Source organism: Sebastes umbrosus, chromosome 12 (genome assembly GCF_015220745.1).
Source record: "Sebastes umbrosus isolate fSebUmb1 chromosome 12, fSebUmb1.pri, whole genome shotgun sequence".
NCBI lineage: Eukaryota > Metazoa > Chordata > Actinopteri > Perciformes > Sebastidae > Sebastes > Sebastes umbrosus.
Genome location: NC_051280.1, coordinates 6,404,215 through 6,429,599, shown reverse-complemented (window position 1 = coordinate 6,429,599; position 25,385 = coordinate 6,404,215). Strand labels below are relative to the sequence as shown.

At 40.8% G+C, this 25,385-nt stretch overlaps 1 protein-coding gene across 4 annotated transcripts in view; it reads right to left on the bottom strand.

Annotated features, from left to right (window-relative positions):
• LOC119498779 (disks large-associated protein 1-like) overlaps positions 1-25,385 on the bottom strand; it is a 106,302-nt gene that overhangs the window by 5,365 nt on the left and 75,552 nt on the right. For all 4 annotated transcript variants that reach the window (XM_037787832.1, XM_037787834.1, XM_037787835.1 and 1 more), the window contains exons 7-15: positions 11,139-11,263; positions 9,697-9,822; positions 9,367-9,522; positions 9,029-9,111; positions 6,173-6,218; positions 4,756-5,037; positions 2,754-2,886; positions 1,261-1,352; positions 188-340 (exon numbers count right to left, since the gene is read on the bottom strand). In XM_037787832.1, the coding sequence (XP_037643760.1) occupies positions 188-340; positions 1,261-1,352; positions 2,754-2,886; positions 4,756-5,037; positions 6,173-6,218; positions 9,029-9,111; positions 9,367-9,522; positions 9,697-9,822; positions 11,139-11,263 (1,196 nt within the window). The remainder of the gene's footprint in view (positions 1-187; positions 341-1,260; positions 1,353-2,753; positions 2,887-4,755; positions 5,038-6,172; positions 6,219-9,028; positions 9,112-9,366; positions 9,523-9,696; positions 9,823-11,138; positions 11,264-25,385) is intronic.

Below are 25,385 nucleotides of genomic sequence, written 5' to 3'. Positions count from 1 at the left end.
AAAATGGAGGGAAGCAGAGACATGTCATCAGCTCGCATCATCGCAAGTTTTGCAAAATGCAAAAAAAAGCAGGTATGACCATGGAGCTGGCAATGCTTTCTTTGAACATATACTGTACATACTACTGTGATATCTACATGAACTGTACAGTATATGGTATCTTTGGGTGATAACAATGTGGCTGTACCTTTCTTTCAGGGGGATCAAGAGGTCTCCAGTTGTTGGCTCTGAGCTGGTGAAGCTCATCAAACTTGAGGCTTATGTTCTCGATTGACAGCTGAAGCATATCCCAAAAACCAGCCAGGTCTGAGGCCACAGGACGAGGGTGGGCGTTGGGGTTCTGTGACAGAAGTTGAGGAGGAGAAGGTGGGGAAGAAATAGCATCAAAGATGAAAGATGACTTCCTTTGGGATAAGCAGTCTCTTGGCACTCTTTGAAAGAAAATAGTGTTAAATGTTGTTGTCTCAAAGTAATTGTAATTGTAATTTTGACCTGATGGTGGCCCTACAGGAAAAGTCAGGGGATCACCAAAGTCAGTATGATTTGTCCTCCGGGGACCATGAATATCTGTACCAAATTGCATGGTAATCCATCCAGTAGTGTGTAGTGTTGCCATCTCCAGATCATGTTGCTAGCATGGCTATAAATATTTAGTGTTTTTATGGAAGCCCTGAGAGGCAAGTGAGAAAAAATAAATCCTGGTGATCCATTTTCTAAGTCTGATCTTAACTGTTTTCTCTCTCACTCTTTCTCTTAAAAAAAAAAAAAAAAAAAAAGGTTTGACAGGATGTAAGTTTGTTTTTTCATCTGTGAAAACTGGTAGAAAAAATGTTTTTTCTACCAGTTTTTTTTTTTTTTTTTTACATTTTTTTCGAATACACAATTCTGTTTAGAGAGCATGGAGACATTTAGACCAGACTTAGAAAATGGATCACATGATTTTTTTTTCTCACTTGCCTCTCAGGGCTTTGGTATATTTCATATTTGGGGGCTAAAAACGTAATGTCAGAAACATCAGTAGGTGTCAGGTCATTGCAGAACATAATAAGGTTGAGGAAATAAAAAAAAGTTGTGTCAACAGAAAACTTGGAGGAGAAAGCAGGAAATAAATGGATAAATTATATAAAAGGTAATTCAAGAAACCAAGAATGTTTGTGAATCAAATCTCTTCAAAAATCTATTACATAAAAAGAGAAAGGTGTAACATTTCATTATTAAATTGTTGACTGCATGTTCTCAGTGTGAGTGTTTCCGACTCACCAGATTCTCCTCACACAGCTCCCTGAACTGTTGAAACTTCTGCGACATCAGAAGCTGAGCACTTCCTACAGCACTCCTCATCTTCCCGAGGACTGCAAACATAGACACAGAGTTTAGAAAGAGGCTAACTTACAGTACATCTGTTACTACAACTAACCTACAGTACAGTACTGTTCCATCTGGTCTTGAGAAAATGTACAACAGACAGCATTTTAGCTCTTCCATATGCTGATGTGCTCATGTGCATGAAGTGAGGATGCAATTATTTGTTGGCAAGTGACAAAAATTTTTAGCAAGTTTGACCTTATGAGCTTTTCTAGGAACCCATGAACCTTTTGAGGTACTAAGGTACTTTATCTGAATTTGGACATACAATAGGCTTTCATTCCTGTCCAGCCCAGTCTCACGGCAGTTGGTGAAATAGTCACGAAATTTAATGTATTTATTTGTGTACAAAGACACAAAGACTTTCACCCAGGAGGCTGGTGTTCATGTCCCGTGTGAAACCACAAGTCAACATTGATTTATTTGTAACATAACTTCCATACTTCAGTTACAGCACTTCTGAAGTTGATTCAACCCAAACCGCAATCTTTTCCTAAACCTAAATAAGTAGTTTTGTTGCCTAGGCATCACCAAGTCGATCTTTTACTAAACCTAACTAAGTGGCTTTCTTGCCTAAGCCTAAGCAAGTTGATCTTTTCCTAAGCCTAACTGAGTAGTTTTGTTGCCTAAGCCTAATCAAGTTAATCTATTCCTATGCCTAAGTAGTTTTATTTTTTGAAAAGACTGGAGTGGAAATTTACACATGCGTCATGCAAAAGGCTGTGGACATTCGTGGGAAAACACATGGAAAACACGTTGTTGAAAGTCGTGCTGAGTGTCACGAAAAAAAAGGCAAATTTGTGTCTGTGAACACGAATCAAATAGATAATTTTGTGACTTTTGTCACCAACTGCCGTGAGACTGTGTTGTCCTGTCCCACAAAACAGCCCTACTCCTGAAGCAGAATTCTCTGATAGCTGGGACTTTGCAGTACTGGGTAACAAACCTTAAGACTGCATCATTTAATTTCAAAACTAATTTTAAGAGTCTGTGTCTGTGGTTTGCAACCCGGAGATTAGGACCTTCACAACAGGTCAGTAGATGATTATTGAGAAGAAGATAAAATAGAGGTACATGAAATTATGTTAATATTTTTTCTTTTTCTTTAATCTTTGCTTTGATCTTACGGTTTACATCTTCAGGCCTGAAAAATAAATTTTTATTTAGGGGTTCACAACACAAACATGCCCCCTATGACGAGACATTTCTTCATGGCAACCACTGCTCTGTGATGACTTTTTCACAGTATTGTATTTTTTTTTTTTTTTTACCAGAATAGAATAATAGATTAATGTCAGACTTTAGAGCAAATCAAATGATGCCTTTCCTATGTAGTAACATGCATACTTGGAACCTAGACATGAGGAATAACACACATAGAGACGTACTATCTTCAGGCAGGTCATTCTCCCGTTGGTCGAGCTCCATCTGTCGACACCAGCCCTCCATGCGGTCGGTCTCGGCCTGCAGCAGCTTCAGAAACCAGCGTCCATCTCTGTGACACACTGACCGCTGCACCACCTGCCATTCAAACATTGAGACTTTCACAACATGTACAGACACACCTGCAGAGGCAATTTGTATATTCACTATTATGTAACAAAGCCAATAATGTGGAAAAATCATAGAGCTCATATATGTTGGTCTTGAGAGTTAAGCCTTATGCAACACTGGGGACATTTCTGGCTTTAAATTTAAAATGTTTTAATCATTTTGGCTGTGAATGCATATGGCAGAAATTTTGGAAAGGGGGTGAGTTTTGTTTTTCGAATTTTGGAAGTTCAACCTCAGGTCTTATAATAAGTCTATAATAAACTACATACATCTCTTAAGGACAAAAATGTCCCCATTGAAACCCATTAAAACCACAATGTTTGATGCCTCGGCCATTACAGCATAAAATCATGCATTCTATTATATCAGGCTTTCAAGTCCTGGCTTCAACATTGTAGCTTTTACTGTTTTCCACCAGATTTAGCTATTTTCTCACGTTTACCCTATGGGGTTTTATGGTCTCCACAGGCCTCCCTCACCAATACAGATCAATCAGTAATTGATCTGATCAGTGATCAGATAAATACAGCAGCAGCTCGGTGCTCCTTTTGTTTGATTGCATGTGTTGAAACCACTGGAGCCACTTTTTCCTGTCTCTTTAATGAGACAGGGTGAATGATGGCTATTTCCAGTGTAATTTCAGCTGCCATTATCACAGGGGGGAAGACCCTGGGTGCTTTTCATTACGCCAACTTATGTTTCCTCGGGTACTCTCTCCTCCCGTGACCCATTGCTGACAGCTGTTGTTGCCTGTTGGGCTGCAGTTTGCCATGTTATGATTTGAGCATATTTTTTATGCTAAATGCAGTACCTGTGAGGGTTTCTGGGAGGGTTAAACACTTGACAAATCTCCCTTTGAGGTACATTTTGAACTGATAAATTAATAATTAATAAACTAATCACGATTAACTATTTAATTCGATTGACAGCCCTAATATATATACTGTATATATACACACGCATGTATGTGTGTGTCCATTCTTGTCACATCATGCCATGTTGTGAATTGAATTAAAGGTAAATATATAAGTTTTCATGAACACTGTTCTGGTCATCTGACAGAGATCATAAAATACAGCGGTAGGTCTATAACAAAACAATGGACAGCTGATGCAGCTGTGCCACATGCCATATGTAATTGACGTCACTTTAAAATGACGGCTCTGAGGTAGGGCTGCACGATTATGGCCAAAATGTTAATCACGATTATTTGGATCAATATTGAGATCACGATTATTTATCACAATTATTCATAGTTTTTTTTTTTTTTTTTTTTTTAAATAAACAGAGCGCTGCTTTCACTTACAGGTTGAGCTACATTCTCAAATGATTAGGAAATAAATTATTGTAATTTTATTTAAATATTTGCTTTGATTAAAAAAAATCTTGGCATTTGTAGTTTCTAATTATATATTATAAGCTGCTTATAGCTAAGGTTAGGAAGTTAAACAGGTCATAATTCCCTCTCTAATATCCATTTTATATTGCTATGAAAACATCTCCTTCAAACAACAGGATTTATTTAAGTTTCTCACCAAAAACTACATTTAGCAAGATTACATTTGAACGCATCATGATGACATTATAATTTACCATCGCCCAAAACTCATTTTTACTGTTAAGAGTTTGAACACACCACCAGCTCTCTAGCTTCGTGCTGTCGGCAGACTAGCCGGTCACTGTGATGACTGAGCAGCATCATGGGAATGAATTACAATATAATAAGAGACAATAATAAGAAACATGTAATCTTGACTAATTATCAAATTAGTGAAGAAATTGCCCAGGTCATTCCTTTGTAATTGATTCACATATTGTGGGTTTTTCCCCACATACCTCCAGAATAGCAGAGCTGTTGAAGTTGACATCAAGTGAGTCATCTGTTACACTGTCTATCCAGGGGTCTGGAGGGGGGAGGATGGACGGGTCAAAGCCCACATCATCATAGTCATCGGAGGCACAGGCGTGGTAGTGGTTCCCTGAGCCCTGGATGCTGACGGTAGAGGTGGCAGCATCGCGGGAGTATTGTCGAGAGAGGGCACCAGATGACAGGACTTCTATGTCGGTGTCCGGGGAGTCTAGAGGGGTGTCCATCAGATCCGGCATGTCCAAATCTGCCTGGATGGAATAATTAATAAATCTCAATAACTGACTGAATGAACAAATAGTTGTTGGAGTGCTGTCAAGTCTTTGTCCGACCACTAGAGGTCCATTCGCTTCCAAATTTTATGCAGTGTAATTGGGCTTGGTGGAACTTGATTGTCTGTGACCTTATCAGCTCTGATCAGGTGGTGCATTATAATCATCACAGGAGATGTATCATCACAAGCTTGATGTACCTCAGGGCTCTGTTTAAAGAACTAATTTCACTTCTACGCTGATGATACTGTGCTGTACATGCCTCTATACTTGTTACCCTCTCCTTTAATCTGCACGTTAGAGAAATCATCACAAATGTTTTTTCCACTAACTGAACATTGCTAAAAGACAAAATTGTTGGTTTATCCAGACTAGATTACTGTGTTCCTCTAATTCGGTCTGTTTGGGTCAACACCATTTTGGATAGGGTCCAATCTCTCCGGGTCTATTTAGGACCCGGTCTAACTGTCCTTGGGTCTCTTTGATTAAAAATGTATTCATGTGGATCAGGTTCAGGTATAGATTAATTTCAGATTGAGTCCAAATTTTGGCCTTCTACTGACCACTTTCATAAACATAGTATAAAAGCTTTACAAGGAAAATGTGCTCATCACTGGGTTGAGTAGATAGTCAAATGCTGTTTCATGGGATTTCACTAGAATTGGAATGGAATGTCTGCTTAGAAAGATAATAAAGGTCATCTTTGAGCATCTATCTACTATCAGGGACTTCAATGAAATACCCTCATCCTTCAAACACTAAATGATATGAGAGGACCTATACAGTGGTTAACTCCAAAAAATAAGAAAATGTACAAAAAAAATGCAGCATTCATGAAACTACATATTGTATTGGGAAGATATTTTTACACTAAAAAGAAAAGTGATCAGAGAGTGCACACCTCTGTCGCAGCTGCACAATCCCCTAAACTGTCATTTATCAATAGAAAATGTGATGAAATGTGGGATTGGCTCGTGGTTCTGGATTCAGATCAAAATATAGATATTTTATTAACTAATAACAGTGGACAGACAGGGAAAATATAAATAGCTTGGATGAGGTAATGATTTGAGGTGAATAATTCAATAATAAAACAGCAGTAGTGGAAGCTTACCTGTACAGCTGCTGTCACACTGTTGGAGCGCTGGAACCGACGATACCTGACCACAAGAGAGAGACAAACAGAAAATACTAAATATCAAGATTTTTCCATGTCTGCTCCCAAGCATCAATTTCATGATTAAAGAGGCAAATTGGTTCCAGGTCCTAATTCACAGACCCTAAAATGAACAGGAAAACTGGGCCTCCCTCCAGGAGCCAGACCTGGGAGGAGAGCTTGGCAGTAAGTGTCTGGTGGCCGGGCCCTGATGCCGGTCAGCCACAGCCTGAAAGAACTACATGAAGCCGCCACCCTGTGGGCCCACTACCTGCAGGGATAGGCATTGGGGTCGGGATCATTGTCAGCTGGGCAGCAGACTTTTTGCTGAGTCGCCCCCTCATGGCCATTAGAAAGAATGCAAGTTTAAGGCACTTTTGCATTAGCTTCAATCTTCAGAACGGGAGGTTGCCTCCTGGTCTGGAACCAAACTCCAGGAGCGGGGCTTGACTCACTCCTTTTCCAGAGTTGCCCCGGGTGAGAGGCACTAGATGGCTATGGGGATACTCACAAGCCCCCGGCTGAACACAGCTGAAGATGGGAGAGTCACCTCTATGTGAATGTGAGTCCCCGAGAGGAAGGCTCTGACTGTTGTTTATGAACTGAACTGGGAACTGTTGTCTGTTGTGCTCATACACTGCAGCTGGTGATAAATCATGGATTTAACCTGTTTGTGCATTGGCTTATCGTTGCAGCTCGGCGGCTTGTTAGGCACTAAAACCACAGCACCACTGCATGCAACACACTAATCTTGTCAGTTAAGGATCAGTTATCAGTTAATGAGGGTTGGCTATCGATTAGAAAAAAAAATAAAATTAGCATCCTTGGACGGTATAAAACAGTCAATAAAATATGTTTTTCAAAAGTGTGAATCACTGCAACCACAAGCGGTCCTGGAGCGTACAGTCATGAATGAGCACAGAAAATATTCGGCTGATGAGTATGCAAGATTAGCCGTGGAAAGACAGATGCACACATGCACACACACAACTGAACACATAATCTTCTTCCAGGCTTACGCCTGGTGGAGATAACAAAAACTGAGCATTGCAACCTTCACAAAGGTTCTGCAGGGCTGCTGGAGCAGACATCAGTCCCAGCTAGGTGTATCCAACCTACCACCAAACCTCACGGTCATGAGCTTGGAATAGAGGCCACAAAAATGAGGACAGGGTGATGAGATCACACACTCAGAGAGAGCTAAGAGTAAAAGTGCTACTCCTCCGAGTTGGACACAGCCAGTTGAGCCAGATCAAGTAAGCTATATGTTGCATAGGTACATTTAACTAGGTGACCAGGGCAGACCCAGAACACACTGGTGGGATTACATATCCCATCTAGCCGGGAATGTTTTAGGATCGTCCAGAGCTGGGATGTGGAGGATGTGGTTGAGGAGAGGATGTCTGGGTTGCCTTACTCTACCTGCTACCACTGGGACCCAGACTCAAATAAAGGGACGGACATTGATGTTTCAGAAGCACTGGTGCTGTTAAATTCTTAAATATTTCCCTTTCTTCCTCAGTTTAAGGTAAATAGTGCCAGATGCTGTCTTGGTTTTAAAGGAATGTAGTTTGGAGAGTCAGTACAGTGCATCAACAAGACAGGTGTCACTGCACGGATACTATTCAACCATTATCTTTTAAAATGTGTCTTCATTCCATTATTTGACACAATTGTAGAAGCTTGAAGCTTGAACAGACAGGGGTCTGAAGAAAACCGGTCTACAAGTCAGTGAAACTCAGCCACAGTTATTAGAGTTCATCGCAGAGGATAACCTTGGCAGATGAGTCTGTGGGTGTTTGTTTGTGACCAGAGAGAGAGAGAGAGAGAAATAATTACAGGACAGCCGGAAATGACTCAGCTAGACTGAAGGAAAATACACCTCATGTAGCAAGACTTCAAAGACTCAATACAATATCTCATCAGAATACCATAACTTGTGACAAACTAAAAATCTTATAAATATAAGCCAGTGATCACAAGTGCAAAATTCATGGCTACTACATTTTGTACATAATTTTACTTTCATTCAGTCTCTACTTAGAGTAAGCTTATGTTATAGGGGTTAACAGGAATCCTACTGTAAGTACTGACCATGGGGCCACCTCCGGGTCTGAAAAGTGAAGCCAACGAGGAAGTGCCTTAAACCTGCATTCTTTCTAATAGCCAGCAGGGGGCGACGCTTTCTAACCTGATCTTAAGTTAATGTAGGCATCCATCCATCCATCCTGTACACCTTCGTATTTCCATTCACTGTCATTGAGATGCTAAAGGTATGGATTTGTCAGGGAAACACCTTGAACAGGTCACCGGCGTATTGCAGACATATTGACAACATTAATTTACTTAAGGGCAATTCAGTATTTGCACTGTTGGAGGCAGCATTACATTAGGGCCAACATTCAAACTTACAAACAAAATATGTCAGATAAGTGTGCTAAAGTGGATCTTGGCTAATATTTGTTTTCACCTGTCATACTGGATACCTGATTAGAGCCAGGGAACTGATTTAAATAATCAGAAAGCTTTCTACCGCCTGTGGATTCCTGTTGATTTTGTAGCCCAACACTCACATTGGAAACACATTAGAGAGGGATCTTTTAATGGCCAGTATTAACAGGGGGGAAAAATTAGTGTGCAGCACCTGTTTCAGTGTTCATATGGGCACCTGACTATATTCATAGATGAATGATGAAACCAAATGTCCAGCCTTGCTCATACAGTTTATCCTGTGGATGTTAAATGGTCAAGTACATACAGAGTAAAAGGTCACCAGAATAAAGGATTAAGAGTAAAGAAACATGTGTGCCTCACCCTCTGTCATCCTCCACTTGCACCCCTACAGATGTGAACTTGGATGGGTCCTCTAGATCCGGAATCTCCTCCGGTCCATCCACCTACAGGAAACAAGCAGGATAAATCCATAATAATCACCTATAGTAATACCGATTAAAAGTACAACAACTAAATAATGATCTTATTGTATCTTACTGTATGTGAAATCAACGGTTTGTCAAATATTCTTCATTTGGGGAGGTAATAGTGACTTGTGAGTAGAAATGTGTAAGCAGAAACACAGACACCCAGGCTGTACATAATGTGTATCTAACTTCCTCAATGTCTCTCCACATCCACTGCTGTCTCTCACATACCTGGATGCCGATGGAGAGACATTTGCCCTTCCTGAGTGCTTCTTTCCTGTATACATCCCGGTGTTCTTCAACAACAGGCATCCTGGTCAGGACTGGGATGGGGGTGCTGACTGTCATGGTGCTGTTACTGACATGCTGGCTGGCTGGCCCATGGACCTACACGGGAATAATGAGAACAGATATTAAGTAAATTGTGAATACAATACCGCAAAAAAATGAGTCTTCCCAAAATTGGGAAACATTTTTTTGGGGGTGTCTTTTACAAAGTTACAACCTGTTAACTGCACAGAGTAAATGTTGATTTGTACATCAACAGTACAAAGCACTGACCTGTGCATTAGCAGCTTCTATGGCAGCTGTCAGGGCCTTCATGCTGTCAATGCTTTCTGTTGAGTTACTGAGCCCTGACTGGATGGTCATGTCACCTCTGGGTCCCTCCTCTTCCATGTATGCGTCCTGGTTGGTTTTAGAGAACATGGAACATTGCTTTCAAGACAAAGTGTGAATATGACCATTAATTATCACATAGTATCATTTATGAAATTAACCAGGTTCTCCCACACTACCCTGCTCCTCCGCAGACTGCACTGGCTACCGGTGGCTGCTTGAATCCAATTCAAGACACTGGTACTTGCCTACTGTGCTGTGAAAGGCTCAGGCCCATCATACATCCAGGACGTGGTCAAACCCAGCCCGTTGGCACGAAAAGGCGTATAAATGCCATAATAATGCGCGAGGCGCTTAGCGTGCAATAAGTACGCCTTTCTTGATTTCCGCATGTCTTTGTACGCCATGTATCCTGTACTGACTGCAATGTAAATGCATCTGCCTATAAATGCTATGGTAAGACTTAGTCACCTAGTATAAAAAGCGAGAAAGATCACTTCTGGTGGGCGGGTGGGGAGGTGGATGGGTCCAACAAACATCAGACTTTAAACGAGCTGACCCATGTTCGAGACTGGTGTTTTGATTGGTAAGTTACGTTAGTGACGTTTGTCACGTGTTTTTTATTGACGTGTTTTCTGTAGTTGTGTTACGTTGTTTCCATACATATTTTACTTAGTTTACGTACCTATTTTAAGCCAAACCATGACGTTTTCCATTATCCTAACTAAGTGGTTTACTTAGTTCTAAGTTTCTAAGTTTATGGTTTTCTTGCCTGAACCTAACTGCAGACGTTTGTGTGGCGTAAAAATGACACTCGAAAAGGCTAAATGCGTACTCATCATGACATGCGGAACGTCCATGTAATGTTGTGGTATTTATACGCCTTCCTGTGAGACCGGGTATAAACCCCAATAACCCTCTGCTACTGTCTATCGGCTTACTAGCCTACTACCTCACTATGAAGGGGGCCGAGCTACTGCTCAACAAAGTCTTGAACTTGGCCCATAAAAAAAAAAAAAGCATATTTGATGGAGTTGATGTGCTTGCATGATTCCTGCACTTTTTGGGTTGTATCCACATGCTTGAATGCACTTTTATTGGAAGTTGCTTTGGATAAAAGCTGTACTAATAAAACCATGTTTTTAGTAAGTATTTCCAAGGATCTTGGTGCAGGTGTCTGTACCTCCACAGTTAAAGAGGTGTTCTTCTATCCTGTCTAACCAACCTGAACTAGAGTACAGAGGGAAACTGTCCACATTTCAAAGTGTGAACTTATATGTGCTATAGCCCTCAGAGTAGTTTCATTCATAATGTCCATTATTTCACTAATAGATGTGTCGATGCTCTGTGACTACATGAGGGGCAGAGTAACATACTAGCAGTACCTGTGCAGACTCTGTGCTGCTCTGGGCTGTGATTGAGATGTAGGGCTTGGAGGAGGTGGAGCAGGTAGAAGTTCTGGGCGGCACTGGTGGAGGGGTTTTCTTATAGGTGGTGATGCAAGATGAAACTACAAAGAATGAGAAAGAGGGAGGGAAAAGACAGTGAGGCAATCAGATATGTTAAAATGATATACTGTATAAGACACTGCAGCCAGCTATTCAACAAACCCAGCGCTAACTGTTCCTGTGACCACAAGATCTCGTTTTCTAATTCTACAGGTGTTGATACACAAGATAATTTTACTCAGGACACAAGCAATGCAGGTCAGACAGGCTATATGCAAACGAAGTGCAGAGAAGCTCCAATTACAACACACGCAGAGGCTGAGAGACTTCATTCTCTGCTCAGGTAGACATTACTGCTCTATATCTTCACATACACAATAGTTGTTTCATGTTATATTAATGCTCTAAATTTCAAATTTTTTACCTTTAACCATAGAGGTGGAAAATCTGAAAATTCTGCTTTTTTGTAACAATCATATGTGTCTTGGAAAACAATAATAAACTAGATGGGCACTTGGAGAGTGTAGATATCCGCCAAGGCCATGTCCTATCTCGCAATGTTAACAAAAAAATAATGTGTGTATCCGCCCTGTGATTTGTGATCTGCTCCAAAAACCCTCACATCAAGTTTCATAATGACTGGGTGAGTTGTTTTTCGGTAATGCTGCTGACAAACCAAACCGAAAACGTAGGTATTGATGATGCCCTGGTCAGATCAAAGAATGCACATATCGGTCAAACTGCTAAACTCTATGCATTTAAGGCTAAAATACAAATACTTGAAGGGGAACCACCGATTTTTACAAAGTGTGTTTCCGGGAGTTGGGGAGTACTATACTGCACATGTGAAAAAAAGTTGTATAAGCATTTTGTGTCTCCAGAGGCAGCTGTGTGGGCTGAAGACTACAAGTTTGAAACTGAAAAAAAAATCTGGGGGTGTGGAGTTAGAAAGAAGACAGTTTACCAGACCTCTGTAGCCCGCTCAATGACTCTGCTTTGCCACAGGGCAGACGCTCCAACACACATTTAAGGAAGTTTCCTGTAACAACTGAGTTTAAAATGAGCGCCTTTTGAATATGTTGCTCTTCAGTTGAACTCCTCTTATTAAGCTTTATTCTCACACATCTATAGGCCTAATAGGCTAAATAGGTCTATACAGTGCAAACGTTTTTGCTAACTTTGGACAGCAGCACTAAAGAACTGTGTTGTATTCTGTATTACTATGGACTGACTCAGCATGTGACAGAGCCCGTACACAATAAGGGGACCCCTCTGTGTCACGACTCCTTCCTAATCACTCATCATTTATTCATTCAGTTACATTGCATCATCACTAACCCTCTTCTCATTCCAGACTCTGCCACTCCCTCCTGTCCTCCAGTAACCCCTTCCCTGCCAGTTCTCCCACCTGACCTGCTCAACTCACTCACTCACCTGCTTCCCACCTCTCTGATTATCCTGATTATCCTGATTATATGGAGAAAATCACATATCATGATATTTTTACCAAATACCTCAATATCGATATTGCGACGATATTGGAGGGTTGACCATTAGTGCTTTTACAAAATATTTACACAATGAGATTTTTGATAAATAATCAACAGTAATGTGGATATAATGAAAAAGTGGGTAAAGGCAAATAATATGAAAGGGATCATGTACAGCAAAGCGGTCATTGTTGTGAAAGAATCCCCGATAGGGCGATGCTGCACCCCGACATGAAGCGAAGGGGTGGACTCTCATCGCCCTGAAGGGGATTCTATCACAACAATGACCGGCTAGCTGTACATTATCCCGCTTATTATACAGCTACTTACTTAAGAAATCAATATTTTGACGTAAAGACACCTATAGCAACGGTCTATTATACATAGCAACGGTCTATAATACAAAAATTGCAGAACGCAGAATGCCGTGATTGACCAATCAGAATCGAGTATTCAACACAGCCGTGTAATAAAACAGCTATAACAGTCAGGTAAGCTCTGACAATTACATTACTTTACTGTAATGCAGCCTTTAAAACCAGAAAAAGACAACATTTATGCTATATAATCTAGATATCTAGTCTCATATCACGATATCGATATAATATCATTGCAATAGCAGTAGATGTATCTACCACTACACATACACACACTTTTTGCCCCAAAACTCCATTAGCTAAGGAAGACCCTGAGATGTGGTTGGAAGCTCCACTGAGTTGAATTTTCTTTCAAGCCTCGTTGGATTACCGTTACTTTGAAATTGGAGTCTCTCCTCTGCAGGCCCACTGGTGGGTCTGGTGTCACTAAGCATGCACACCACCTACAAGTCTTTCTCATTCTATTGCATTCCAACACAGCGATTTCATTCTATCCATATCTGCATTGTTATCTGTAGCCGTGCTTCTTATTTAGCCAATGGCTCCAGAAAAACCCAATACAGACGTGAAATGACGTTTATCCATGCTTGTGTGTCATAAATAACATGCAGCCTGAGGGGGATATACACCACCTTGTTAGCTATGCAGTTAATTGCTGATAGATCTAAATATCAATGCCCAGCTGGGAAGAAAACAGCAAGAAAAACAATACACAGCCACTTATAGCAATAACAGAACGTCTCTCACTCCCTCTCTCACAAATATTAAACCTTTAATAGTCACTACTGGAAAGAGCAAATGTTAAAACTCTCTGGGTCTTCTAGACACAAGCTGACCCGGACCTTTTTCTCCACTTCCGGTCCATAAACTTAAACAAAGGGACACAAATCAAAGGTAGCTTCTTGGTATTGCTATTTTGCAGCATAGACTGCAAGCCAGACACAGAGGTCAAAGCTGGGTAAATCCTGGGTTCTTCCCGTGGGTGTCATCCGGTCTGCTCGCTGGTTATGTGATTGTCATGAGGGCTAATTTACGGTTAGCAGAACGCAAAGCGAAACTATTAGCAGCGTTTTCTCTCCATCTCTGAAAAGCTTGCAGCACGCTAGATCCTCGAATCACAGTTTGTCCTCTCAAATGTATGTGATATCGATTCTTGCACCCAACAACACAGCAAGATGACATTTTAGATGTGTAACTTTAGCCTGCTACTCTGAGGTGATTCGTGTTAGCCTCCAGTCTTTCCTTTGTTTTGCCTCCAGCTAACAACATGACGTAATCATGATGTCAGCAGTAAAAGGGTCAATCAGACATGCATGTCTGTCCTGTAGCATCATGGGCTATACAATGGAGAGGAAAACAAGCTCAGGCATGTTGGTCTCTTAGCATAGGAAACTATTGTCAAAAGTAGTACAGCCAGAGTGGTGTGTATTGCACTAAAAAGTCTGATTCACTGCCAGACTTTATGATCTGTGTGGGAAACATTACTGACAAAACAAACAAGAACCATGTCCTGACCCCATTGCCATGCTTTACACACAGACATGAGATTGATATTTAATCATCCCACTCTTGGAAAGAAAGTAATACCCAAGTTTCCCAAAATGTTGAACTATTCCTTTAAAAAAAGAAAAAAAGAAAAACACAAATGTCATCTGAGGGTGGGAAGCAGCAATGAAATGCCATGATGAATCAGAGTTAGTCCTACTGAGAGGTTGAGTCATTACATAATCTTGTCACGTTCTCAAAAAATAGATTTGTGGAAAGATAGTTGACTGCATTTTTCCAAAAACCTGCACAACAATTTAATGGAAACATTTTCAGATGGCGTACTCTGCTGGTCCCTATCTCTAGTCTGAATATTTACATTTGCTCAGGAGTTTTTCACTACTACAAACTGTAACTGTATGTCTTCTGCAACTGTAAAACTGTACCGCCTCCTCCACTGAGCAGGGTCGAAAAAGTTGGATGCCTTTTCATTTTGAAAGAAAAACGGCCAATGAGTAAGCTCTAACACTCGGCCAGTCAGTCAGTCAGACAAACAGACTTTTGTGTTTGTAGGGCTGGCCCTCTGCAGTCCAGCCAAAAATAATGAATGTATCTGCATCATGACTCGGATCCATCCCAAAAAGTAATGGGTTCCTCCTACAAGCAAACAAGTAAACCAACAAACTGCGAAAGGAGGCACACCCAGCGTACAACGTGCTAACCTCGACAACCCACCTAACGTTAACTTATAGCTATCCTTACCCTTACTCTTATTTAAAGAGTTGGGTATCCGACATTAACAGCGTTGAACATGGATAGACTAACTTATCAGAGTTAATGGAGTTAAGCTTTGGACAAGTTTGTGCAGATGTGTTCATGATACTAACCATTCGCAAACTCTGAATTGATTCTATTCAGGAATTCGGTCAGCTGTGTTCTTCTCTGTGTTTCTTTGCAGAGCATGTGTGATTGTCAGTAGACCCTTCTCGCAATAGCAGAACGAATAGGTATGGGAAGAGCAAGGGGAGACTGTCCACTACTTAATCAATCTTGGATGGCGTTGTTCTCTCGGATTGATAAAAAATTAGAATAAAAACTACTAAAACGGGTTGCCAAATATGCTCTGGCGGCCGTTATTATAACTGGGCGGCCCGCACAAGTAAAGTCTATAAGGTGAATTCACAAAAGGATTGCGTGGCTTTTGTTGCCACCAAATCTGCACAAATAAGACAAAAAGAAACCATGTAATTCTCAAAGCACCCACAAAGGATAAAATGCAACCCTAACTGCGCTGCCAAGCAAATAGCGTCACGGTGCTGCTTTGCTATTTGCACATATTTAAATCAGATTATACTGTATGCGTACATTTGGCCCAAAATTGGCCCCTTTATATGCAAATGAGCCTCATTGCAAAAACAGTCCAATTCACAAAGATCAGCGCTAACAGTCACACGCAGTTACAACATTTATACTTTGCCACATGGATAACTGCAATCAGATGCAAAAAAGGGCAAATTGCACCCAGCTGCAAACTTTATGGCCGTGTTTGAGCTGTAATATCAATAGCGTAATATTGTTTGTGAATCTGACCTTGTGAACGGGACCACCATGGTGCCATCAGCGGCCGCAATCAATTCTTTGTTCGTATGTGTGGGAAACACTACATTGGATGGACAAAATGTCCTATTTATAAGAACAATTTTAAATGTGTCCTCATTATGTTAATAGAAAAGCAGTTGGCATTATGTTTCCTTCATCTGCTGCTGCAAATTAATTATATATTAATGTCCTTTCTAGACAGCGTTGGTGTACTGTAATCACCTTCCTCTTCTCTGTTGTTATAGATAAATCAAGGTTGTCATTGCCCACATCTGTCTTCAGCCTCCTCCATCTCTGTCTCTGTAATACTTAGACTTAGATACAAACTTCGAGTGTAGGCTGTAAGGGTGCCTAAGGGCTAAACATGGAATATGAGGATAATCCTCATAGAAGGAGGTTTTTACCCTGTAAATTTAAATTTGCAGGGAGAAAAGCCTCCTCCTCCCTGTCTCTGTTAAATCAGTCTTCCACAGCGGTGAACCGGTCTCCTCTCCCCTTTGCTCGTCTCCAGACAAAGCTGGCCTGTCGTAATTCAAGTGTTTCAGCAGAAAATTCAGCTTGCTTTTGGACAGGGTCAGGGCAGCTCATCACTTGGTTTTTGATGCATCAGCAGAAAGCTAAAGGTTCACTGGGGCCTTGTTTCAAAGAGGAGATTCTTGATCTTGGACGTCAGCTCCTTTGACTGACATGTAGTGTGTTGAGAAACTGCTTGACTGTGTTAAAGGGGAATGTCACCTATTTGGGGAGTACTACTGCATATGTGAAAAAGTCTTTGGTATCCCCAAAGGGAGCTGTGTTAAGTCTGATAAATGTCCTCAAGTGATGTCACTTGAGTCAGCGTCAGTTGGAGCAAGTTTGAAAATAAAAAACAAAAAACATGACCGTAAGTGAGGATCGTGAGAATGACGATGTTAAATTGAGAACTACACTTCTTCTCAAAAGGTGTCCGTGTACTGGGTGACACAGCTAAACTGATTCAGCTCAGATATTCAACTTGTTAACAAACAGGTGAAATCATCCTATCTGAAATGACAAACTAACTATAAAGCAAAGAATCTCTGTCTGTCTGTGGGTATGTGGGTATCTGTGTGTGTGTGTGTGTGTGTCCTTTGCATATCTCAAGATCCGCTCATCCGATCTACTTCACACTTGGTGGGTGTATTGCAGGGGACCCAAGGATGTGCAGTGATATAGTTGGTGCAATTTGGAAATTCAAATATTAATAAACTTTGAATTAACCAGCGATAATGGCAGTGGGGGCGGGGCTTCAGGGATCTGCACATTGAGTCGGGCATGTCGTCCGCAGCGGCAACCCATTCTCACTCCCAACTCATCAAATACCGCCGTTTGGTAAGTGCCCCTCGGCATCGGAAACCGATGCACAGTGGTACCCTTTAGCAACAGTATGTGACGAACCGGGCTTTCAACTAACTCCAACGTAAACTGACCCGCGGCATTATTAGACGATCGGAGCAACTGACATAGTATCAATAGCGTGAGAGTCCGCTCAGGGCGTCCCTGGACCATCCAAAAGTAACTCAAGAGGGGTACCCCGTGCGTCGATCTCCGATGCCAAGGGGCACTTACCGAGCGACGTGATTTGACGAGTTGGGAGAGAGAATATGTTGACAGCGGGCCTTTACAGGCTGCGGCTCATTGACTGCAGTTCACTTTTGCTGCTGGATATACAACGTGACTCTTCTTCACTTCCCTAGAGTCAACGAGCGATGAGCGGTGCAAGCAGTACTTTTGGGGGCCAAGCATTCGGCCCGTTCCCATCGGACACTGCAAATTTGGCATCATAAAACACTGCAGTGTTACCGGAGCTAACTGTGTGGGACCTGCTCCCTGAACTAGATGTGGTATACTAAGCTCTGAGTTGTAGCAGAGCTTCTCCCCACCTCCTAATTTCCTTAAGCCTGGATATTTGAAGTATTACTTCACATTGCTTCTCTTCTCTTCAGCAGTCTGTGGAAACTCTTGCCTGAATCTCACTCAAGGGGGAGTGAACTTCACATATATGACAAGCATAACCTTTATGGAAAACTACTTTAATTAATATTAAATTCTGCAAAACTTTGTTTACTTTGTCTGAGTGCCAGTATGGGGCACGACCTTGTAACTTGGACATCTGTAACAGCTACACTTCCTGGCCTCTCCACTGCTCAGATACATTTATTTCCAACTTGGCCAAGTGCCATCAGCTCAGCTGGCCTGCATGACCACCAGTATCAATGTCAGGTCAATGTCAGCTGTTGTGCCACCTCCATCTGTGGATAAGTAGCCATCATAAACCAGCAGTAACATTTAATGCAGACTGTAAACAGCTCCTTTGGAATGAATGCAGGTGGCCCCTAAGGTACTGCTCCGGAAGGTTGGATGGCAGCTCCATCTGCCCATCCTCCGAGGTCTGCAACCTGGGCATCATCGTTGACTCCACCCTTTCATTTCAGTCACACATTAAATCCGTCACATAATCCGCCTTCTACCGCCTCAAAAACATTTCCAGACTCCGGCCATCACTCTCCGATTCTGTGGCAGAGTCCCTCATCCACGCCTTCATCACCTCCCTTCTGGACGACTGCAATGGAGTCTTGTCCGGGGAAAGGACTCCATTGCAGTCCCACCCCCTCCCCCTCCCCCTCCTTTCCATTGCATTCACTTCAAAACAAGTGGTTACCAGTTCATTGCACAACCTGTATATTTTATCATGTCAAGTGATGAATCTTCTGTGGTAGAGTAATGAAGTCATTTTGCAAAATGTAGCTACACATTTAGGTTACTCTGTGAGGTGGTGTTTCAAGATACATGTAAAGTATTCTATGGTAATCTTATGGCTTTAGGTAAGATTTAGCTTGTTATCTAAGTAGTGGTGTAGTGTAGGGTATACGCAGGTACACCTACTTATTTTTCAGTTGACCACCCACTTCTAAATCCCCTCTGATGTGCACCTTTGTTATACATTGTTTGTGGGAACTATAACGTTAGGGGGCTATTGTGGCTCAGGGGATAAAGCGGGTCGTCCTTAAAGGTTGGTGGTTTGATTCCCAGCTCCTCCTGTCGAAGTGTCCTTGAAAGAGACACTGAAGCTCACATTGCTCCCCACCTCCCCAAATTTCTTATGTACCTGTATGGATGATTAAGCCAAGATGCTAATATGTGCTGACGTCAAAACGTAACGTGGTACCAACGTCGTTATACTGTTGGCTCACAAGCCTTGTTATAAACGACAACCAAACGACGTCAGATATCTTCCACAGAGATGAACAAAACATTCATTTTGGACTTGTCAAAACATTTAAAAGGTACCATAAAGATGTTTGATGATCAGTTTGAGCTGATCATTCACTGTTTATCTGGAATACCTCATCCAGTCATGATTAATTGCTGTACTCATCTGTTCATTAACTAGTCTACATTAAGTAGAGTAGTGAGTAGTAGAGAGTAGTTCACTAAATTTAGTCAACTCTCATTGATATAAATGAGGTGGGCAGACTGTCAGTAAAATACAGTTCAACAGCAGCACAAACTACAGCCTCTCTAAAACATAAAAACTGAACACTCATGAAGGGAGGATTCACTGCAGAGCTGAAGGATTAGACTGCACTAGTTTTAACTGGGTGTATAGTGAGTGTATAAATATGCATACTGAACTATACAGTAGATACTTGTGGCCTTTTTGTCTTTATGAGAGAGACTGGAAGGACTGGTGTTAACCACATTCAACAAAGGTCAAACATCATACTGAGAGAAAGCACTCCAAAGAAGCTCTTTTAGTATTACATGAAGTCTTGATATCAACATGGAGAATGCTATATGGCTGATGTGAAGTGCGTCCTCAGCAGCTGAATGGAGAACACAGAGAGGGCTGGTGGGAAAGTTGGATCGAAGAGGAAGCACAAAGAGAGGAGGTGATTAACTGGGCTTACACAGCTCATCAGCCTGCTCCGCTGCTTAACTCACGCTGACCTCATTTAAGTTGCATTTTACTATAGAAACCTCTGACTCGGCCTTTCTCACTCCTTCAGTCACGTTGGTATTCAGTATTTCTCTCTCTGTGGAGGACTCTCATCTTTGTGTCTATTTTCTATCCTGTTTTAGTTTTTTATTCTGGTGCTTAAGCGTTCTCTTTCATTCCCTCTATCTGTCTTTCTTCTCTCAGGCTGATCTGATTCATTCTCTCTTTCATCACAAACGTCATTATGCTTCAGCTACAGCGCTCTCCGCTGTCAAGGACAAGGGCTGAGAACTAGAGCAGGAAACCTTTCTTTAAAATGCACGATGAGACGGGCTCCACTGATTCAGCTCTAATGGACTGCTCTGTCACCACACAAGTCAAATTATACAATTTAAAAAGACAATTTCATTCAATTTTGGCCTCAGAAGGAAGCCTTTCAATTTCACCAGCGCTTTCTCCCACCTAATAATTTGATGCCGACTAGTTAGTAATGATAAAGATAAACGTACATTTATTGCATAGATAAAAGCATTCAGTTTTAATTCATCTATCTGATTTGTTCTGCCTTGCATTACAGGGCTTATCCAGGGCTTCAAACATTTTTAAGTGTCCAAGAACAGATAAAAAGACTGGAGAACACGTGATGGGAATGTGTGCCTCTCACGTATACCTGCATTTTCGTTATCAATGCCAATCACAGACGAAACATTAATAGTATAGATTTTATTGAGTTTTATTTTCTATGTTAATTTAATTTTATCTGTGGAATAAAACCGAAGTGTAAAATCAACACGTTGTGGTTTTATACGGGCTTGTGTGCCAGACAGCGGTCGCCAGATCAGCTGAAACCAAAAAAAACAAAATTGTTATTTTCACGCTTTGGTTTATGTACGGATTAAACATATGACATGTTAATTTGTGAGTTTAGACGAGCTGTGTGGATTTTTATTACCATTGGACAGAGCCTCCTAATGGTTTTTTTTGCTAACACTTTATAATAACCATCATTTATAAATGGTAAATTGATCGTTAATTAAAATTGAGTTAATAGTTATTTTTCTGTTAAGAAACCATGACATTACAATTATTCGTGTTTACTAATTATTAGTGATGCTATAATTTATGTTATATTAACAGTTTATTGTTGCAAACATAATCACATTTTATATACTATATTAAGTATTTGTTATTTATTAAGATATCACTTGTAAACCCTTAAGAAATTGTTTGTAAAACATCTATAAACATTACATAGATAGATATTTGTAGCACTTTATTAATGGTTAATCGTTTTTTGAACCTTCTATAAACATTGTTTGGATGACTATTATAAATTTACAACTGATGATTATAATACTCTACCTTGTTAAATGGTTAATAAATACTTAAAAATAAAAAAAACCCATCTATAAACATTATTCAGATAGATGGTTAATACTGTGTCAATAGTTAATAATTGGTTTCTGGTCCAATCTATCTATGTAATGTTTATAGATGTTTTACAAACAATTTATTCAGAGTTAACACATCATTTGGAAATCATTAATGAATACTTAATATAGTATATGAAATGTTATGTGTACAGCACTAAACTGATAATAAATACTTTACTAATGTAATGACAATGTAATTGTTATCTTCTCTTATGAGCTATTCCACAATATATCATTTATAAACTAACTAGAAGTGGACAGAAACAAAATAAAATTCACTTAAACCGTCGTCGTTACTCTTTCCAACAATCACCAAGTGTGCTTTGGTCAAACTCAACTGTAATTTCACAGAGTTTAATGTGAAAAAATGCAGATTCTACGGTTGGCCCCTACCGCCCACTCTCTCTCTGTCTCTCTCTCTGAAGGAAAGAGGCCGGGTCATGCGTCATCAACGCGTCATCAGTTACACCGCGCATGTGTTATACTCAGAGGTCTTAATGTTCTGGCTGATCGGAATCATTAAAAAAATCGCTGAATCCGGACCATGACCTGGATTGCCACCAAAATCTAATGGATTGTTCATTGTGTCACACTCCACCCCTCCAAAAATTTCATTCAAATCCATCGTAGACTTTTGGAGTAATCCTGCTAACAGACATACCAACCAATAAACAAACAAACCAACAAACCAACAAACCAACAAACCAACAAACCAACAAACCAACGCGGGTGAAATCATAACCTCCTTCCTAGGCCTTCAGCCTTGGCGGAGGTAATTATTTCATATTACACAAACTAATGATAAAATAACAAATTATAACATTACCAATAATTAGTAGACATTATTAATTATCATTTCATTGTTTGTTAACAGTAAAATAACTATTAACTAACTATTATAAATGATGGTTATTATAAAGTGTTACCCTCCGTGCCTTGTGGGTTAGGATTCATGTTTGATCAAATATACCACTGATGATGATGTAGATGAGTCAACAAATAAAAATGCCAAATGAAGCTGTTAAGGTCCTGTGGTGATAATAATTCGGTTGCACTGATAGGCCTGAGTGGATAATTCAGTTCAGTAGACATCGGACCAACATCTATCAGCACAATCTCCAGTCATGTGGATGTGGAGCTATAACCATTTACTGTACTGTGTGATGCAGGAGAATGTGCGCGTGTGTGCATGAGTGAATAATATATACATACAGTACACACTTGTGCTTATCTGTGTGTGTGTGTGTGTGTGTGTGTGTGTGTCCATTTATCCTCTTGGTTAACTCTATAAGAATTCCCAGAGGAGCAGCCAAATGTAGGTCATCTCCAGTTGAGCACTTTGAAAATGAAGACGGCTCTAATACCAAACAGCCGACACCGAGCCCCCTGTGGCATCCACTCTGGCATGTTCTCATCTGAATACCACGCATGAAGACAGCCTTTTTTTGGCTTTTACAAGATTATCTCTGTGAGATTTCTGCCTCATTGTTACGGTGCACAGCAGAGTGCAGTTATGCACGTAACTGCAACCCGAAGCGTTTCGTAATTCTTTCTCCTGTTATGTGTGTAACAGCGTGATGCTGTATTGGACTGTGAGTTCTGTGAAATTGCCTCGGAGCACACAGCAGAGCTGTGGCTGATCCAGTGTAGACGCTACGGAGTCAAATTAAAAAAAAAAGGGACGGGCTTTTTGTGCCCAAAGGGATCTCTGCAGTAAGAAGAGTTATCTACTCATGTAATCTACAAAACGGCAGTCCAGATTAAAAAAGAAGACAATAACAAAATGAGGTTTGAACTGATCCCTGTTAAACCAGTGGCCTACATTGTTTCAAAAGGAATGCGGCTGTCTTTTTCCACACATACTGTATATTCAAAACATATCACTGTTCATATCACATTGTTTGGAAAAGCCCCAAAATGAAGATATTTTAACTCAAAAACATTACATTATTGGGGCACATGAGTAAAACATTGAATATAAATATCAAAAGGTGGCAGTAGAAATCAATAAATTGTTTCATTTCCAAATATTCAGATATTTTTTCATTGAACATATACAGTAGAATGTGGCCATAATAGATAAATAAAATATATGCTTTAACTTACTTTTTTTTTAACATGTTCTTTTTAAAATGAATCTGAATTAATGCTGAATTAAATTTGACTCTCTGATGTACTAAGCTTTGAATGAACCGTCTCTGCATTGCTGACTTGTGTGGCTTTTTGTTTTGGGGCTTGGAGCGACTGGTTTTAGCCTTTTAAACTGCCTTCTTTTCTGCTGATCTAAAATGTGGACATGTTTGTCTGCAGAATGAGCAGTTCCACAGATGTTGGTAGCTGCAGGCAATTAGGAGACAGTCGTAAACACCGGAGAATATGTGAGTTCAGTCAGGTTTGATCCGTCCCTCACACGATCAAACCCCGCTTCAACAAAACATCTGGCTGCCACTATCGGCCGTTCTGTATTTCAACTAGTGGAAGTTGGCAACGCTACACACACATTTATGCGGGAAAAAAGCCATCAGCAGTCATTGTGGGCAGCCAGGACCGGGAGAGGCTGCACCAAGCTCTCAGGAAGAGCGGCGGGGTTTGAAGCTGATTTCCGTAGTGGACAAACGGCGGTACTACAACTTCCGTGTCAGTCATGTGATGCCATTGGGTGCCTTATATATGCCTTATATATATATATATATATATATATATATATAAAAAAAAAGGCAGCTAAACACAGGTTCCTGTTAATTTACAATGGACATCTGTGCTGTGATATTTAAACAAACTATCCGTCAACAAGGAGATAAAAGCCTCTTGTCTACAGACTGGTCTCTTGAGAAAGCTCCAGCCAGCTCATAGCGGTCTCTAAGAGTGACTACCCGGCTGGCTGGCAGCGACTCCGACAGGCGCTAGGTAGCTGTCACAGCATTTTGTGGAGCTTCTAAACTCCAACAACGGTGGAACAAATGTTCGATTCACCATCTAACTTCGTAAAACTGCCGATATTAAAAATGTACACAGTTGATTTCTCGCCTTAAAAACTTGAATTTGAAAAGTGAATTTAGTGATAAAATAGCTACGAAAAAAATTTAAAAAACGAGCCATTTTTGGCTGCTGCTGTTGTTGTAATCGTAGCCCGTTGTGGTCCAGCGCTTTGCATTGTGGGACACAGTAGGTGAGGTAGACTGGTCCGATGCATACTGTAGATTTTTTCCAAATCAGTACGACATCCGGGTATTTTTGGCATACTGTAGATTTTGCTTTTGTTCGCATACTACTACATACTACATACTACATTTTGGCCAAATCACTACGTACTACTGGTATAGTATGCGGTTTCGAATACAGCCAGGGAGTGAGGTTGAGGGACCCCGGGGTGCACTAGCTAGCTAATTCTTGTCTCATTTGTGGTACCCTGGTACCCTGACCCACCAGATGGTTTGTTATACACGAAACCATGAGAAGCTGTCATTGGAAACTGTTTGGAAAAGGGCAGGCACTTTCAAAACATACTTGGCAGGTGATTGGATGAACCATCTGTCAATCAAACTCTTGCCGAAGCCAGTCAGGAGAAGAGCGAAAACATCTTTACCATCTAGAAAAGCCTTCAGTGCCGTTCTTTGCTCTTCTTTCAATGAAGAAATACTCTCCAGTTCTGATAGGACTGATGCTACAGTATCTACGCTAACCTCTTCAAGAGCCGCCATTGTTGTTTAGAACCAACAGTCGCCTCTCTGTGTCGACTAAGACGGGGGCAGCCCTAGATGCAGGTGACAAATGTAACTAACAGTCCATCTCATGAGACTCCACAGAAAATAGTCACACTTTAAAATGGAGGCCAGATAATT